At 38.4% G+C, this 19,146-nt stretch overlaps 1 protein-coding gene across 1 annotated transcript in view; it reads left to right on the forward strand.

The window, feature by feature from the left end:
* COL24A1 (collagen type XXIV alpha 1 chain) overlaps nucleotides 1–19,146 on the forward strand; it is a 135,789-nt gene that overhangs the window by 33,293 nt on the left and 83,350 nt on the right. The window contains exons 8-18 of the mRNA XM_051625609.1: nucleotides 1,449–1,493; nucleotides 3,741–3,794; nucleotides 4,974–5,018; nucleotides 7,174–7,227; nucleotides 7,909–7,953; nucleotides 11,402–11,455; nucleotides 14,097–14,141; nucleotides 17,139–17,192; nucleotides 17,279–17,323; nucleotides 17,730–17,783; nucleotides 18,412–18,465. Coding sequence (XP_051481569.1) covers nucleotides 1,449–1,493; nucleotides 3,741–3,794; nucleotides 4,974–5,018; nucleotides 7,174–7,227; nucleotides 7,909–7,953; nucleotides 11,402–11,455; nucleotides 14,097–14,141; nucleotides 17,139–17,192; nucleotides 17,279–17,323; nucleotides 17,730–17,783; nucleotides 18,412–18,465 — 549 coding nt within the window. The remainder of the gene's footprint in view (nucleotides 1–1,448; nucleotides 1,494–3,740; nucleotides 3,795–4,973; nucleotides 5,019–7,173; nucleotides 7,228–7,908; nucleotides 7,954–11,401; nucleotides 11,456–14,096; nucleotides 14,142–17,138; nucleotides 17,193–17,278; nucleotides 17,324–17,729; nucleotides 17,784–18,411; nucleotides 18,466–19,146) is intronic.

Here is a 19,146-nt window from a genome sequence, read left to right on the forward strand (position 1 = left end):
AGACTTTTTCCCAACAGCAATGCAGACCTGCTTCCTTAGATGCAAGATAACATATATAAATTATTTAGACTTAAGCTACAGTAGAGGACTGAGAACAGAATAGGTGATAATTTTGCAAACTGGTATTGCTCTATGTGTGATTAGCAAAATGAAAGGGAACACCTGCTGTGTTGGGTTTTGAGAAAATTAGACCTTTGGGTTTCTTAATGAGTACATCTCTTTTGGATCATGATTCTTCAAGCAAGCCTATAATAGCAAAATTGCAAATTTTGAAGCTTTACAGATGTCATTCTCTTCTATTATCTAAAATTATCACCAAGCAAAATAATTCCAGCTTTTAATTATATATATCATAATAAAATTATTTTCATGCAGAATTACTTCTGTGGTCATGCAGAAGCTTATCCAAAATTTTGGGATACCTCTGCTGAAATCATTTGCAGAATTCTATCTTATTACAGTGGGTCTTCAAGTCTACTGACTAATGAGTATCATCATGCCTCAAGGCAGCCAGATGTTTGACATCAGCCAAGACACTCCTGCTACTCAGTCAAGGTCTTTGAGGCCAATTTATGACAGATTTCTATCCAGAATAAGGATTGTTTTGGTCTTCCTCTTTCAAGCTGCAGCTTTTTGGAACTTGCGTATTCCCAGTACCTCTTGCAAGGGATGTGGAGACCAGACTCTTGGCTTCTGCATCAATCAGGCAACTGTTAGAGCCTCCCTTTTGGGCCAGCTTGTCTGGATATGTTTAGTACAGTGTAAAGACATCCAAGAGGAAGGTTCCCCTTTCAAGTGTCCTGGTTCAGATGGCAGGTTTCAGTTCTATCTTAATTTTTTGTAGGAGCTAAAATATGTATGAGAAGGTCAATGCATAGGGAGTAAAGTTTGACAGATTCATGATTCAAGCACCACAGGGAAGATATCTGGGATGAAAAACAGGCAATTCTCCCTACCAATATACATTCCATAGTATAAGGGATGGAATTTGGTCTATGTTAATTTTAAAAGGATGTGTCTTCTGGAATGTCTGTCTGTCTTGAGAGTATCCTAGAATAGTCTGGGGTGACCCTCCACTTATAGCCCCCCCCCCCCCAAACTACTTTGTTCAGAAAGGGCATCATGGCAAGGATTTGGAATGGGGAAATACACTGTACCAAATCCAGTTCTTCACTTTCAGCAATAACCGGGAACAGCATCTCATGTACTCTTTTGTTTAAAAGTGTACAAGTCCAGAATTATCTTTAAGTGTGCTGATGTCTTGAAATTGTCTAAGCTGCATTGAAGATTTCTTTTCTCTAACTCAGCTTTCATGCGAGCTGCAAAATCCAAACTACACTAATGCTGCAGGAAAACAATTTTGGTTATTTTTTCTCTCGATAATGGGAAAAAAGGTCTGTTTTGTGTGTTTACCTTTATTTATCATGCATCTCTTTCTCTGCCTGCAGGGTCTTAAGGGTTATCAGGGACTGCAAGGGCCACGGGGTGAGCAGGTAAGAGATGGAAGCACATTGCTCTGAACTCTACAGATGAACAATTGAGGATAGAAGGATAAACCAATATAAGTGCTCAGTATAAGCAATCAGTGTAAATTATTGACAGCTTAAGGAAATAATTGATAGTTCTTGATGAAAAATTCAGGCTATTTAGAGATGAGTGTGGTAAAACAGATGGTCTACATGAAATGGAAACGACCAGCTTGTTTTTCTTCAGCTACCACACTGGCTTGGCAGAGCTTGGTGTGAAATTCTTGTTAGAGGCACAGTTTGTATTCTCTCAAAATGTCTACTGATTTAATTCATTTGAAATCTACTAGCATGTAGAAAATGGTTCTTTAGTGCTTTTTCTCACCTCCATGTCAGTTTGAGAAGAAATCTGAATGTAAATTTCAAAGACATCAATTGCTAATGCTTCTTGTAACCATCAACGAGGCTCCTTATGGCAGAATAGATGGAAGTACGAGTCTCCTTTTGGATGACAGTGAAAGAGAAATGGCGATAACAGATGATAGATGCTTGAAGGGAGATGGAAGTTCGTTAACGTCATCCATGGCTTAATAAGTTTTATACACAAATCCTAAATGAATGAGAGGTGGTTTTTATTATAGGTCCACAGGCATTTTTCTGTGATAACTATAATTTAGCAGTGAAATAAAGAGAGAGCCAGCTAAAAAAGAAAGTAATTCTTAACATCAGGAGAAGAGTGTCTCAATCTTTGAAGAAGTAGGAGGTGAAAAGTAGTAATCATGGAGGGGAGAGAATTGAAGCTTGCATTTGAAAAGTAGTTCTGCTCATTATTCATATATTCAAGCATAGAAGTTGCTTGGAAAGCAATTCATGCTCAAGAATGTGAAAACTAGTGCTGTGCAACTGTTTGATACGTGTCCTCATACTACTGCTATAAATGTTTTCCTTCATGTTATCACTTAGAAAATACTCTGGCATAACTGTTAAGAGCACTTCAGATGAAAGTGTTTTGTTTTCCATGTAGTTCTTGCAGCTGGTGTTTTCAGGCCTGGCTGGTGAAGGTGATGAGTTACTTGTCATCTGTAGCATCCACCTGTTTTTGTAGTTTTTAAAAGCTTGTACAGTGAGGACAGATATTCCTCTGAATTTATGAATTGTGGAACTCCTTGAACAGCTGGTAGTAGGGAAAAGTTTTAAAAGATAAGTTGTAAATGCAATGATTCTACTGTTTGTGGGTTTTTTAGTTTTATCATTTATGTGTATTTTGAGGTACAGCTGAGCCAAAATAGGAGACTGTGGATCCTAGTTCCATGACAGAATGTCTGTCAGAAGATGAATCGCTACTGGTTGAAAGCAGGTGACAGAATCATCTCAGTGGAAGCTCATTTAAACAAAAAATACTGCAGCCCCTTTTTGCATCTGCACTTCAGAGTTCTGCTTCCTGAGACTGCTGTTTCACCATAAATCAGCTGTGAACAGCTCATTGTTATGGTAACACTGACATATGACAGTGGGCAGAAGGGTCAGGCTGTGTGAGCATCCAATTTATGGACTTTGCTTGTTGAAAATAAAATTAACTGAAGAGAGGTAAGTTGGGCTTTGGCACTCTATCAGAAAAGTACATTTTCCTGAAAATAAACAGCCAGATGTGCAGATGTTAAACAATAAGACAACAACAAAAATTACTCTTGGGTTTGATTAGGAGGAAGATGATGAAGAGAAGTTCTATATATTCATGACTATATCCAGTACTATATTTACCTGATTCTAGAAGAAAGTAAAAAAATAAATGGCTTTTTAAGGACACAAGGATCATTTTTTTATTGAAACATTTAAGTTATGTTTTCAAATACAGCTAAGACCAGTGCAGTTGCTTCATTACAAGGACCTGTCTCCTATAGTCCTCCTCAATTACTTTTTATAAACACCATCTATGTTTTTATTATGGAAATGAGTGCACTGTTCCATTTCCCAAAATCTTAGACTGCTCTTCTTGTAATTATTTTTAAAGGATACGTAACTGAAATTGGCAGAGTTACTTATGTATGCTGAGTAGCTTTTAGAGTGTTGCTGTGTAGCTTACTCAAAAGCAGTTTTTCATGAGCTGAAGTTGTCAGGTGACTAAATGTTAAGAGAAATTTTAAATAAACTTTAGAACATTAACATTACATTAAACCTGCTTGTTGTTTTTTTTCTTTTTTTTTCCCTTTTTTTTTTTTTCTTCCCTTCCTTCCCCCCCTCCATCTCCCCTTTCCTCCCTCATTTTCTACTTAGGGAATTCCAGGAATGGCTGGCAATATTGGAGCAATTGGTTACCCTGGCAGGCAGGTGCAGTAACTATACTAATGTCTTTGCAGTTTGGGGAGTTTTCTTGTTTGTTCTTTTTGCAAAAGTACCATATCTGACTTTTTTTTTGGAACTACTAATTAATATGTTAGCTTACATCTTGTGCTTTGTCCTTGAAATATATCTCTTTCACAGGTAGTGACCTTTTGGTAATGGCTCTTAAACTTGGATGGGTTAGATGAGTAGTGCTCTACCTTTATAGAATACATAAATGATATTGCTGAAGTACTGAATGTCTAATAGTTTATGCTCCTTCATAAACCTCTTGTGGTTCTGTGTGTTTTATCTTCATATTTCAAGCCCTGAAGCAATAGGAAACTGCCTCTTCTGGTGTAGTTCCTCCTGATTTTCACCAATGTATTTATTTAACTTCTGAAACTACTTCTTCAATCCTCTAGAGAAGGAGAACATTTAAAGATTTGCATTTTTTCCCATTCAGATATTTGAGGAGAACCAATAGAGCCAGAAAGCAGCTTTCTATAAACACAAGCACTTATATAAATATTGATTTTATTATTTTTATAAGAAATGTATAAGCAAACAGATACTTCACTCCAGTAAAGCAAATAAGACATTAAGTAGAAATATTATTTTCCCCATATAAAGGTATATGAGCCAAAGTCAGCAATGGACTTTGTGGGTTTTTGTCTGCTTAAAGGGTGAATTTTATCAGTACTTCAGCGTTTATTGGGTTAGGTTTGTAATGGCTATATATTTTAAAATTCCATTACAATTTTTTTATATAGTGATGGGAGATAACAACATGTTTGTGTCAAATCACATATGTTTAGAGCATTTGAACTACATATTCTGACATTAGCTTGAAAATAATTGGAAATGTTTTCAAATGTAAAAGCTTATGAAAAGTCCTGGGAAATTATGTCACTGTAGTGCCAGATGACTGGGTCTGGAAAAAAGTTTCCTTCCAGAAGAAATAGTTTTAGTATAAAGGAAGTTTCAGTTATTTTCTAAGTTTCATCCATGATTTAATGGGAGAACTTTCTGAATGTGGTCCCAGAGAACTGCTTCCTGACACCTTCTTCAACCCTAATTTTAAGAATGTATTGCCAGTTTACAATCAACAAATGCTGTTACAGTTCTTTTAAACAGAGCACATCTGATTGTTCAAAATTAAATACAACTCGTGTCTTTTTGTAATAGGGCTTAGCTGGACCAGAAGGTAACCCAGGTCCTAAAGGTGTAAGAGTAAGTAAGCATTTTAAGCATTTTGGCATGCGTGTCTATTTTTAGCCGTACAGTGTACAAGGAAGAGGATGAGGAATTTCATTCAGCTCTTTCTGTTGTATGCCTGCTGAACCACTCTGTCTTTACAGAATCTACAAATGAGAAAACATAGTGTTTCTTTCAAAACACATGTAATTATTGAATTTCTCTTTTCCATTGTTGCCTTTCCTCTCACTTGGAATGCATGCAGGCAAGAGAAGCAATAATGAATGTGGGGGTGTGAGAGCTTGGAGTGAACAAGAGTGAATGTTTCCTGCCTGAAGCATTATTTCCATAAGGGAAGCTGTCAAGAAGGGAGACATATCTGACATTTGCAATCTGTAACAGCTATAGAAGTAGATAAAGGGAAACTGTCTTGTCACATAAAAACCGTAGAAGTGATATTGAGATTTAGAATTACTCATTTTTAGTAACGTATACCCTGGGACTGAGGGCTCTTAATGCTGATTCAAGGCCTGCTTTTGATTTTTCTTGAAGGTAAAACAGGTTGGCTTTTTTGGGTTGTTGGTTTTTTTGTTTGTGTGTTTTCTGGTTTGTGGTTTGTTTGTGGTTTTTTTTTGCTTGTTTGGTTGATTTTTGGGGGTTTGGCTGGTTGTTTTTTCTTTTTTGTTCAGACTGACTCTCATTATCAAGCAGTAGTCAAGGGTTTCCAGGAACTTGCATGTTTCTGTTTGCACCTAAGTTTTGAAGGAACCCTTTTCTGGGTGTTTTCAGGCTCTCAGCTCATGTTGTACAGGGTTGCTGAGCACTGTGCTGTGTTCTCAGGTATCTATTAAAATAATCTTATTGTGTTGCTATATTTGCTCTTGTCTGGTTTTTTTAATGCAGTTACCGAAAGTCTTTACTTGCACCAGCTTCTTAAACATGTATCTGATTTTTTTGGGGGGTGGGTTTTTAAGATGTCAGCTTTTATTACAGTGAGAGGAAAAACTATTTTGTCAGGATCAAGTGCGAACAGATATTGCACCCTCAGGGATTGTATCTCTTACATTTCTTAATTTTATTTTTGCTCAGATTCTCAATGCGTTTTGTCTGGTTCTCCCCTCAACCAACAAGACATTAAGTGATCCCAGTCACTTCCTGAAAAGTTAGTACTTCTCTGTTTACACAAAGCTAAAATGCCCAAAGTATGCATAATTTTAGCGAAAGACACCTGTCAGATCTTAAGGCTGTCTCCTGTATATGACTTATTACCTTTATTATTCAAATAAAAAGGACGCTACAGCCCTGCTGAGGCACACTGGTGTGCGTGGGGATGTACAGCAGCAGGATACAAAGTATCTTTAGCACTTTAAGTTAGAACATTCCTACCATCAAATTACACTCTTGCTTCTCAGCTGTTCTAGGAAATGAGAAAAGTAGTTTTGTTTTCCTTGCTCTCATTAGGACTGGATAACAAAATGGCCTCTATTATTTCTTTTTTAAAAAAGGTGAGCCAGCCCCCCAAATAGTTAAAATTGGAGGACTGGAGAGAGGGAGGGGTGAAAACAAGGGGTGCTTTTTTAGTAACTAATAATATTTTTGTTCCAGTCTGTTTGAATCTGGTAGTGCAGAATCCATCTCTGCTACTACTTTTGTAAATTGTACCATCACTTCTGCTGAGTCAACAACATGTTTCTGTGTCCATGCGACTGATTTTATGAGCAGATCTGTTTCTGACTGAGGGGAAGGTGGAAGAGAAATGCATTGTGACTGAGCTTTAAGAAAAATATTCTGCCTAGGACAAAGTAAAATTCTAGGACTCTTGCATGTAACAGTGATCACCCTGTATTATTAAAGATGAGAACACATTTTCTCGTGTATGTCATGAATAAGGTTAACTTCAGCAGCTATTTAATTTATTCTAACAAATAAGGTCTCTGATGCAACATTGTCTTATTGGAGCACTTTATTGGTACTTCTTTATTAATTGATTCTGTACCCTTATACTAAGAAATTGATTTTCCTATGGATTGGAGAGTAAATCCTAGTGACATTTAAGCTGATTGAGCTTCAATGGTGATTTCAAATAAGCCAGAGTTTAATCCTTGGATCTTGAATCCCCAGCTGGCAAATTCCGAGGAACAGTGTTGGTGGGAATCAGCCTTGTAATCAAGAATTGTTCTTATGTTTTTAGGGTTTCATTGGACCTCCAGGTGTGGCAGGACAACCAGGACCTGAAGGAGAAAGGGTAGGTTTAATGGAACTTTAATGAAATATTGATGATTGGGTGATAACGGAATATATATTAGAATGGGAAAAAATGTACAAGATGTAACCATTAATTGGAGTCTTTGTCTAAAAGCGAAACTGATTTGGAGGAAGTAAAATAAATATATCTAATTACTCTAATCAATGAAATACATTGGTGCTAAAGTTAAATGCAGAGCAGCTTTAAATTATTGTTTTAATTTAATCTAGAGCTGCAAGGATTAGGGGTATTTTTTTCTTACCACTGAGGTCCATAATGGCTATTTTTCATTGAAGCAATTTCATTTAGTCAGTAATTAATGTTTGTCAATTTTCAGATGATGTTTGCAATAAAACCAGTCATCAAAATCTTCATCTCAGTCACTCTGTGCTTGAACTTTCTCTTGCTTCTCTTGAGCACAAAGGATTTCTGGACATGTGTTTAGGTGGCAGCAGGATGTGGCTGCTTCATAGTTTTTCTCACGTGACCACAGTAAAGACATGCAAAGTTTGTGTTCCCCCCGCCATTATAGGTCACTGTCTCTATGATTCTTTGATCAACTTTTTTTTTTTTTCTAATACTGTTTTTCATACTGTCTTTTCCAATCAAACGCAGGTTTAATTATTCACATTTAAACTACTGAGGAAAAGAAAACCTGCTTATTGGTTATTTCTTTCTCAGGGCATCCCAGGCTTCCCTGGAAAAAGAGGTCCTAAAGGGAGACAGGTAAAGCTTTTTAACACTTGTTACAATTTCTGCTGCCCACGTAAATACACCTATAATTTACTCTGCAACTTTAATAAACTTAAAAATGTTATTTTACTTTTTCTCCTGTAGCTTTCTATTGTTTCCAGTTAGTACTTTGCAGTACTGCAAGTTCTGTGCAGGTTATAACTAATAATAGATGTTCTGAAGCTAGGAAGACTTAACATGATGAGGCTTGTGGTTGATGACTGATATTGACTACCTGAGGGTTAAAAGATGACAGAAACACAAATATATTCTGTAAAATCAGTGTTAGCACAAGGTACAGACACGATGCAAGTTTCATAAGTGATTTTGGTGTTGGTTTGAATGGTCTGATATTTCTGGACTATAGTAAATTAAAGCTGTCCTTTACTTAACATATGTTTCTACATCTGAGAATAAACACAAATCTGCCAAGTATACATTATAAAGGTTTACATATTTCCTGTGGTATATCTTCAATGCCAAGTGTTTTGTTTTCTGCTGCAACCTTATTATTTTAGGTCTTTGAAGCTATCCAGGAGTTTCCAATTTTAAATTGGTTGTGGTTTGAGATTGGACACTGCGATAGCATTCCCGAGTTGTGCACTCGGTTGCACTCAGCGGTTAGATGACTTTCATCTAGCATGTTGAACAAGCTTGTTCAGCTATAATAGTGTGATTACCATCATTTGGCCCTTGATGTATGCTATGAAAGCTGTGGAGGATTCTGTTTAATTATGTTTTGTCTTCTGTGTGATCTAACAGTAGCCAAAGAAGGCACTAGCCTTTGAATAGAGTTTCTTTTGATGTGAAGAATGACAAGCAGAGAAAACTGGCATTAAGTTTATAAACTGCTCCTTCTGAAGCTGCTATCAAATGGCTAAGGTGTGAATTCAAATAATCCGTTTTTTAATTAATCAGCTAGCAAGACACAGTGCTGCTGTGCTGGGTGACCATATTGTAGTTCGCTTATGATTTGAATTGAAGGTTACTTTGTGCATCTGAGTCTTGGGCAAGACTGGGTCTGTGGCATCAGTTTGAATTTTAATTAGTTTTGCATCAAATGTGCTTTCAAGAAGGCACTTCTTGGTGAAAGCGTATGTATCTAATTTCTTTCAGTTGTGTACTTGTCATACGAAATTTGGATAGTTCTGCATTATATTTAATGCATTTTTTTGTCCCATTCATAGTGATTTTACATACATACGTTACATTTGGGGATTGTTTTTATATAGCTTTCTTCTATATGGGATTAGGTACAACCATTGGTCAGTGTGACAGAACAGACCTTGCAGATTATACCAACAATTTATTAGTCAAGTCCATTGTAACTGTAAAAACAATTCAGGTTCTGTTTTATATTCAAATTATGAATAGTCATCCTTTGTATGCTTTACAATAATGTTGAATTATAATATTGATGTTTATATAATGTTGTATGAAGATGAATGTCCTGCATTCCATTAAAGGTAAGACGCAGCTGTCCAGCTCAGTATTTAGTATAGCAATGTGCATGTCCTCCAAACAAGCTAGATTAAAAAGGCCAAATTAATTGTACCTTTGACCTGCAGCGGGTTTGAACACAGCCTTACAGAGGTGAAAGGGTAATGCCTCAACGTACTGTTCCTGTTACACAGTGAGGGATAAGAAGACATTCAATCACTGAAAAGACAAAGAAGAGTAATTAATGTAAAATTATCGTAAGGGTGGAATTTAGTCCTTTTCCCCATGGAAATGGACTTGTAAGGCTCTGGTGCTTTGCAGCTAATTGCTCAAGGTCAATGCATCTCTTATTATTTCAGGACTCTAAATCTGTGCAAGATCTTTCTCTTTCGGGAAAAGTCTTGTGTGTGCCTTAGCTTGCTGTTTTTTTTCCAGGCAGAATCCCCTTCCAGCTTGGTATTTTGCAAATTTTATGATAGACTCTTTTATAAACCTTACCATATAATTAGAAATAATTTTGACTCCTCTGGAGGTCTGTGCTCCATCCTTTCTCCTGATTTTATACAGTGATAGAAGTAATTAAAATATTGTATGGTGCAGCTTCACACTAATAGTGTGCGTTTGGTATTAGTTTCATGTGTCTCTTCCAGAGAATAATGAGACCTTCCTGGCAATAGTTCACGGATAGAAATTAATTTTAAAAGCCCTGAGAAAACCCCAAAACCAAACCACTTTTCCTCAGCCACTCATATGCTTGTACAGTGGGCAACATCAGAAAGAAGTAAAAAAGGGGAAAAAGACCCAGGGAACTACAGGCCGGCCAGTCTCACCTCTGTGCCTGGCAAGGTCATGGAGCACATCCTCCTGGAAAGTCTGCTAAGGCACATGGAAAATAAAGAGGTGATTGGTGACAGCCAGCATGGCTTCACTAAGGGCAAGTCATGCCTGACCAATCTGGTGGCCTTCTACAACAAGGCTACAGAGATGATGGATGGTGGCAGAGCAACTGCGACGTGTTTGACACTGTCCTACGTGACTTCCTGGTCTCCAAACTGACAAGGCTTGGATCTGACAGATGGAGCACTCGGTGGATAAGAGATTGGCTGGATGGCTGCACCCAGATACTTGTGGTCAATGGCTCAATGTCCAAATGGAGGCAGGTGACCAGTGGTGTCCCCCAGGGGTCAGTATTGGGACCAGTGCTATTTAACATCTTTGTTGGAGGCTTGGACAATGAGATCGAGTGTATCCTCAGCAAATTTGCTGATGATACCAAGCTGTGTGGTGTGGTTGACACCCAAGAGGGAAGGGCTGCCATCCAGAGGGACCTTGACAGGCTGGAGAGGTGGGTCAGTGCCAACCTCATGAAGTTCAACAAGGCCAAGTGCAGGGTCCTGCACCTGGATCAGCACAACCCCAGGCACAAATACAGGCTAGGGGAAGAATGGCTGGAGAGCAGTCAAAACTCTGATCAAATGACTGAGGGTTTTCTGTATCTTGTTTTGCTTTATTATTTCAGTCTCTAGATGCAGACTAAGACAAGTGTTCACATTGGTCAGGACAGTATTGTACCAGAAAGATTTCTAATGCACATGTGTCCCACTTAGACTGCAACCATTAATACTGGGGGATGGAGCAGGACAAAAGTAAGGACATAATAGAAGATAGATGTTTTAGTGAATGCTGTAGGTAACAAAAAAAATATTGAAGTAAAAATACAAAATAGGAAAAAAAACTTCAAGAAACAATCATCTGATATTGCCCTATGCTTACATTGTGTATAGTTACATCTTTTTTGGTTATGGTTTTAGGAGACAAATGCCACTTACGTTCCATTCATTTGAGCTGTGCAGCTGAAACATTCTGTTGCTGTCATTCCTCCATCTCTTTCCCTGAATCCACTTCCTGAAGTCCTCATTTCTAATACCTATAGGAATTCAGTGTTCAGACCACCCTTTCTGTCTTGGATAATAAAGAACAAGCATTCTCTCTTTTACTGTAGGGTTTACCAGGTGACTTTGGAAACAGGGGCCCTCCTGGTCCAGATGGAAGTCCTGTAAGTATCAAACTGTGTGTTGATTAACATAGTAAAATTTGTAACAGTCAATATTGACTCCCCTTCCAAATGAAAAGGAGAATTTTGCCTCAAAAGCAATGTCTTGAAGTCCACAAGAAAATTTTGAACTGTTGCTTTCCCATGGAAATTGCTAGGGTAGCACTGTAATAAGTGGTAGTATAAAAAGGAGGGAGAAAAGAACAAGAAAACTGCTGAGAGAATAGTTTTAACTGCTGTATGTGCTGATTACCTTGAGAATCGGATGTCTTGCTGTCACTACATTACTGATGAATATTTTGTCTTCAGAAATTCTTGCATTGGATATGACTTTGCATTTTTTTATTTAAACCATTATTCCAAGATCACCTTAACAAAATGGGATTCTACATGTGTGCCAAAATTCTCCTTTCATATGCTTATGCATTTGATAATTGATTTCATCCTTTGAACTGGTACTGAATACAGTTATGCTACTATGTCATTTAGTGCATTATAATCAGTATGATTTGTCCTTGGCAGCAAGTGCAGGGTGAAGTGCTCTCGTGGTATGGTATTAAACTGTGGCTGTCATGTAACTTCACTGGCTGCCCTCAAAGGAGCTTTGCTGTCTTGCTGTATTTGCAGGGAAACTGGTGGCAGACTCAAAACTCAGGTTTCCTTTGTTATGAGAAACCAGTGAAAGGGCTTTGGGCCAGATAAGGAAATAGCAATAAATAGTGGGCAAAAGAGCAGCAGATTTGAGTCTGATTTTACTGTTGGATGCTCCTTTGGAAACTTAACAGTTTTTTTTCTAAAGTTTGTTCTAATATTGACCAGAGTCAGCAACTGGGGGGATTATCTCCTTTTTGAAGGCCTGCACTTCCCTAGAAATGCTTATATGAATTATGTGTTATTGACTGGTGGGTTATCGATGTTTGGTGTCAACATTTTGGAAGGGACTTCCCAGGGAAGTGGTGGAGGCACCGACCCTGGATGTGTTCAAGGAAAGACTGGATATGGCACTTAATGCCCTGGTCTAGCCAATGTGGTGGTGTTGGTCATAGGCTGGACTTGATGATCTTAAAGGTCTTTTCCAGCCTTGGTGATTGTGTGATTCTGTGAATGTGAAAAAACCGATTTTTGCATTTCTGGTCCCTGAGGCAGTTCCCTTTGTGGGAGTGTCATATGATGTCAGTAAGGTGCTTTTTGTAATGAAAGCCCTCTGAAGGGTTGTGAGTGCCACCAGCTGCTTCGCAAATGATATAAAAAGGCGAGTTCTTCATTCCCCTCCTGTTACTCCCAAGTGTCCCCATCTTTCCTGATAAAGCAGATATTCTCTTTCCACAAGATCTGCAGAACAGGAGTACTTTAACAGACAAACACTCAGAATCCTGGATCTGAAATTACAGACTGTTTTAACATAAGCATTTGCAAACAAGTTCCTTCTAATCTGCCAGGACAGCTGCTGATCTTAGTGCCTTCTCAGACAGGCAGCAACCCCTCTCCCCTCCGCCCCAAAAATCACCCTGCAGGGCTTGTTCAGGCAAGGGGCCAGAGCTGCAGCTGCAGGGGGCTGCAATGCTAATGGGATATTTACAGAGCCTGTTTGTGAGCTGGCAGTGGAGAGCAGAGGCTGCCTGGGAGGCCTGTGGTGGCAGGAACTTGAAGGGAAGACATTTCTTCCTATGTGCTGACTTGACACTAATGACATCTATCTCCATGCCAAATTTCTTTTGTTTAACGGAGTAATGCCATCCTTCATGTCCACAACACCCTCTCAATTATCTCACAAAGTCAGTCTGCCTTGGAGGATGTTGCTAGAGCATTCACCTTCCCCTGTGGTTAGTCTGGAGCAGGTTGTAGAAGACACATAGGCACCAGAGGGAGACAGGAGAGCACAAAGGTGTCCTCTGTGCCATGCCCAGCAGCCATGCCCTTTTGGGCAGCTTCAGAATGGGCTCAGATTTGATTGCATAAAAATTTCACTTCACTGTGGGTCCTGGGCTACAATGAACCCTATGTATGATTTCCACTGAGTGGCAGGTCACAGGTGTTGGGACAGCCTGTGCAAAGCATGCTGACCTGGAGGGCTACAATAGTCCTTTGACACAGGGCAGAGACTTGGCAGCTGTTTTCCATGGTATTTAGAATTTTAGCCTCTGCTGAGTTAAACTTGAGTGCAACAAAAGCAGTAGTAGAGAACAGTTGAATTAGTTACTTCTACATAAAGTACAAATGCTGTAGTTTGTATCAATAATTTTTCATAAAGGGAGTGGAGACTTTAATTTGCAAAGGTCTTTCTATGAACTGAGCTGATGTTCTACTTGTCTTTAAAGGAATCTTAATAAATCTTAATAAATTCCCGTTGTGGGTTTTTTCCACCCCTGAGAAGTATTTTTTTCTTCTTTCCACTTTAAATATCCTGCTAACAAATCTCATATCCCCTGGTAATACAGGAATTATTTAATTATGAAAACATCTAATTCCACAATCAGGAATTTTAAGAAGTGTAATCACCTGTACAGTGGTAAGCTGCCATTCTTCAGAAACTCTCTATAAAATTCCCAATTGACTAGCTTTGCAGATCGCTTTTGTTGTATTATCACTGGGAGTTTTTAAAAATGGCAAGATTCAGATAATCTGAAATTATTTTTTTTTTAAGGGAGTTGTTGGTGGTGTTGGTCCTCCTGGATTTCCAGGACTAAGAGTGAGTACACTTTAATTACATGCTTCAACATTACCTAATTAGAATATTTGTCTTGTATGGCTGTAAAATACTAAAACAAATACAAGAATCCAGGGATTGAAACAGATTTTTAGTTACCCATGATTTTAATTAAAACCACTCTACAAAAATGCTGCCATGTTGCTGGTGTGGGGTACTTCTATACTTGGTTTGGATTTGTATGCTTATTTCTGATCTGGTGTGTCTGCATTTTTTATTTGAAATAACGTGGAATCTGATTTAGTCAAGAGACATCAGCATGGCTGCTCAGGAACAGTTAGCAGTCCATGGTTGATAAGAAATGATTGGATTATTGAGACTTTGCAGTTGAGAAAAACATCTTGTCAACATTTTCTCCTGATTTCTGAACACCTTTTGGAAGCTTCCAAAGCATCAGCAAATCTAGTTGCAGTTTTGAAATAAGGTTGGAACACTGCTAAAGAGGACTTCAGCATCTAGTGGCATGAGGCTTTTGTGGATACTAACACACGTGTATAGGCATGATCAGTAAAACTTATCACTATGCATTTCTCTGTGTCTCTGTGTTGCATTGTATTAGTTACTCTGGTTCCTGCTTTCCCAGTCTTTAAGATAACTGGAAGAGCTGTGTTCCAGAGGTTTTTTTTTTAAAGGGACCATTGGGCTCTTTGAACTATAGTAGAATTTCACCAAGACCCCAAGGGAATTTTGGATGACTCCAGCATCCCCAAGTATAGCTGGTGTGATGCAGCCCAGTTCCTTGACCACACCTGGTCTTCAAATGGGATTTTGCACCCTGGCCTCTGTTTTCAAATGACCCTTATTCAGGCAGATGCTAGGGGTCATCCAAAACTGATTGGAGAGCTAGACACCTCAATGTTTGTTCTACAATACTGAGTCAATTATAACACATCATAGTATTACAGTACACAATACATGAGATTAAAGATATTATTCTGGCATAAATCAGCAGCATTAATTCAAGTAGCTTGTCCAGCCCAGCTGTATTCAGTGTTGAGAGCTAATTGTATTACTGTGTTTGTTCATGAGAACAACAGCAAAGTGAGCAGCATCAGCAAGCTGAGTCCAAGAATTCCTTCCTTCCATGATTTTCTCAATATACAAAGCTGTTTCGAAGTTCAATTCTGGCTGACTGACCATTTTCAAAATTTGCCATGAGTTTTAATAAGATTAAGACTTTCAGAAAAATTTTGACTACAGTTATCAGTGCTAGCTTTCCTTCCCCCCTGTCCATCCCCATCCCGCTTGCCCCCCCACCCCTCCCCACCCCAATAAAATAAACCCCTGAATACTAGGAAGCATTAGTTTTCTTTCTGTGGTATCTTGTCTTTTTGACAGGTAAAAGTAACTTGGCTTTAGTTCCACTTGTCACATAGAAATGTTGGGAAAGGTGTGCTTTATGTAGCTGAAGTAATTTTTGCTTTCCATCAGCAAGTTTTAACCAAACTGATAAGCATGTGCTAACATATAGAGAGGCTGTTGTAGATGGAGGATGATTGAAAAAACTGACAGGCTTACCAATTCAACCCTTTTCTTACCAGTGAGATAATTGTTTATTTTGTGGGGTTTTAGTTCTTTGCTGTTAATGAGGTCAGCCAATGTCTCTGGAGGCTGTAACAGGAGTTTCATCAATCTGAATTTTGTAAAGCTGTTTTGAACTCTCTCCCCGTTGTTCTTTAAAGCTAAATTTCCCAGCTCAGTATCCCTTGGTGATTTTTCAGTCCATGCTACTGTTACCATAGTATGTATTCAACGTACAGTACCTTTCATACAGAAATGCCTTGCTGAACTATAATATATGGCACAAGTAAGAGACAGCAGTATAAACAATTTATTTTTGCATCAGCTAACATGACAGAATATATCATTCAAGCAGTCATGGAAAGCTAAAGCAATATCAAGTGGCAATTTTCCTGGGAACTTTACCAAGCACCACTGAGACGCTAAGTCATCAGTCTTCCTTCTTCTTCAGTGAGCCATGAGACTGATGATGGCTGCAGAAGAATATTTTTGCTAACATTGCTGAAAGAGTCTCCAGGGAATAATGAATGTGTGCTGAGCTGGAAATCTGTAGGTGTCCATCTCATCTTTTCTATGTCACTCTCAGTAACTGGCAAAAGATTTCTATATTTATATTTGTTGTTAAAATCTTACACAGCCACAGAGGTATAACACTGCTTTTTTTTTTTTTTTTTTTTGCTTCCCCCCCCACCCCCAGAGGTAGAATAGGCAGAGAGCAGATAGCTAAAACTATATTAAAGAGGGAGAAGTCCATTTAAAGTAATTTCTTATGTTTAGCTCACCATCTTTTATTAATGTTAATGTTATTGCTGTGTTGATCTTCTAATTTTCCTTATCTTATTCATTTCTGGCTCACTTTTTCAAGTCATAAAACTGTCCAAATAAATCCCAGGAAGGAAGAGTGTAGTAAGGACTCTGAAAGTACATGAGAACAGAAAAGGTTAGCATGCCTGTCAGAACTTAGGTTAGGTTTGCACACTTGGTATTTTGGAATATTCCCATCTCTTTTTTTTTTTTTTTTTAACATGGTAGAAGTCATGGAGGGATGAGAAATCCTAGTCAAAGTCACTTTTTATGGCATCTCTCATGGTAGAGTAAAAACCTTTAAACCAAATTTGATGCTGACAGAGTACTGATGTCACATTAAGCTAAGGACAGAGGGAAAAGGCACCAACTGTGCAGCTGCAGTACAAAAGAAAGCTTCCTTATTCTTCATTGCCTAACGCACTGCTGTTGTAACCTGCAGAAAAAAAGGGGCATTTAGTTTCTTGCTGACGTCGTTGGGAATTGTAAAAGGTGGAGGGTTTACAATACAGGTACTTTTTTCCCCAAGCAATTAGGCTGAAAACGTTTTTGGTTTCTCTTTGTGGTGCAGACAGTGCCACATCCTCTTATCAGTCTTTAAGTTACTCCATTTCATCAATGTTTTAGGCAGTCACCTTTCTTGCTATCTCACAGGGAGCGGCTGGGCCAGCAGGACTGAGCGGACCATCAGGAATTCCAGGGCCCACGGTATGGTGCTAAATGATCCCACAGCCTGGTGCCTGGGCTGCTTTCCCAATTATAGACAATAATTTTCATTTTCTTCATTTTAATAGGGTCTCCCAGGGAGTGTGGGACAGCCTGGAATGAAAGGTGATAAGGTGATTTAAATATTTCCATTATCCTAGAGATCCACAGTGCTTTCAGACTCCTTTCATTAAATCTTGAGGAAAATAATGTACTTGACAAAACCTTCCCCTTTTTCTTTGGATTTCTTTTTTCTTCTGACTTCTATATTTTAAAATTACTTCAGTCTCATGACCTGGTACTTTAGACAAACTTGCTTCTGGACAGAGCAGTTGCTACTGGACATAACAATATCCAGGTGCTGTGTCTAGAGGGTTTCCTGGTTGAGGTGCTTCAGTGCAACATCTTGCTTTGTCATTGAAAGAGCTGTGTTATTTTTAAATACTAAAGATTCAATCCATCTTTCTCATTCTCTAATACTGATAACTACTTCATTTTAAGCCACATACATATATCTGTATAAAATAATATGTTGTTTAGGGTGAACATGGCCTTGCAGGAGAGCCAGGAGACCAGGGGTACCCAGGAGACAAGGTAATTTATAATTGTATTGTTTTACAAAGTTGCCTGATTTTGGCAGTTACATCAGGCTTCTGAGTCTCTTAAAATGCAACAAGGCAGTTGCATAAAAGTAGAGTGCAGTAGTAAAAGTTACTGGTTACCACTGAATGAACGTTGTTTTAAGAAGCACTGTGCTCATTTAAACTTCTCTTTGTTCACTTTGTTCCATAACTAAATAAAGGATATGGGCAGAATTCTGGCTGCCACGTGTTCAGAGATGCATGAAACAAGAAAAGAAATATGGTATGATCTGAAACCTGCTAAGAAACTGTTGTAAAAGATATTTTTCTCTTGAACCCTGAGGTTCATCTGCAGCTCACCTCGTCCAGCTCTGGTTAGCAGAAGCACATGGTCTGGCATGATCCTTCATATCGTGAAACTGAGATAAATAAGTATCATCTTTTCTGTTTGGCTAGTACAACAGAAGTCACTGAAATAGCACATCCTGTGAGAAAATTTTTGATGAAAGTTGAATGTTATAACACATTTCTCATCCCACAGAATTATTTCAAAGCCTGTTCCAGTTGGCAAAGTGTAGCAAACTGTTGCTTCCAACATTACAATACATTTTAATGTTCATTTAATGGCTTTCTTTTTTCAGGGTGCTCTTGGTTTACCAGGACCCCCAGGGATCAGAGGAAAACCAGGACCTCCAGTAAGCTTACACATTGATTTTTCACTCTCAGTATATCACTGTATGTGTCTGTTTGATACTTATTTGTATATTACATTCACACTATATGTAATCCTCTAGAACATACCAAATTCAAAATGCGCAAATAATGAAGTCTAAGCTGCTTCTGTTTCTAGTGACTGGTTCATGAGTGAGTCAGCTCCTAATCTATGAGGTTTTGTTACAGAGATCAGTATATGTTTAATATGGGAGTGTTTAGGATATTAGGTATTCTGTGATAGTCACTGTATGGGGGAATAGACATGTTGGTAGTGATTGAAACAAGTGCAGCAAGAGCTTTGGGAGCTGCCAAGGTGACCATTTGTGCTAGATTGATTTTGAAAGAGTGTGGGAAATCTCATTAATAATGGCCAGTCGCTTCTTACAGGGATGGGAGTCGTAATGAATTCTAGTATTTACTGATTTTTAGCAACTTCAAAGGCATTCGTGCAGTGCTGCTACATCTGCTGGGTTTGTAAATGTTGAGGCAGAAAAAGCATTTCACAGGGTGACCTGGCTTCTTCCTCTCCTGTTATTAGGCGCTGCTCTCTGCCTCTTTGCGGCATATAATTAAAAGCTGCCAATACTTAATTGAATTTAAAAATTAATCACTCCAGTTTCAGCTTTCTGATGTGCAATCAAGCCACTATTTGGTAAACCTAC

The sequence above is a fragment of the Apus apus genome, chromosome 7 (genome assembly GCF_020740795.1).
Source record: "Apus apus isolate bApuApu2 chromosome 7, bApuApu2.pri.cur, whole genome shotgun sequence".
In the NCBI taxonomy this organism is placed as follows: Eukaryota; Metazoa; Chordata; class Aves; order Apodiformes; family Apodidae; genus Apus; species Apus apus.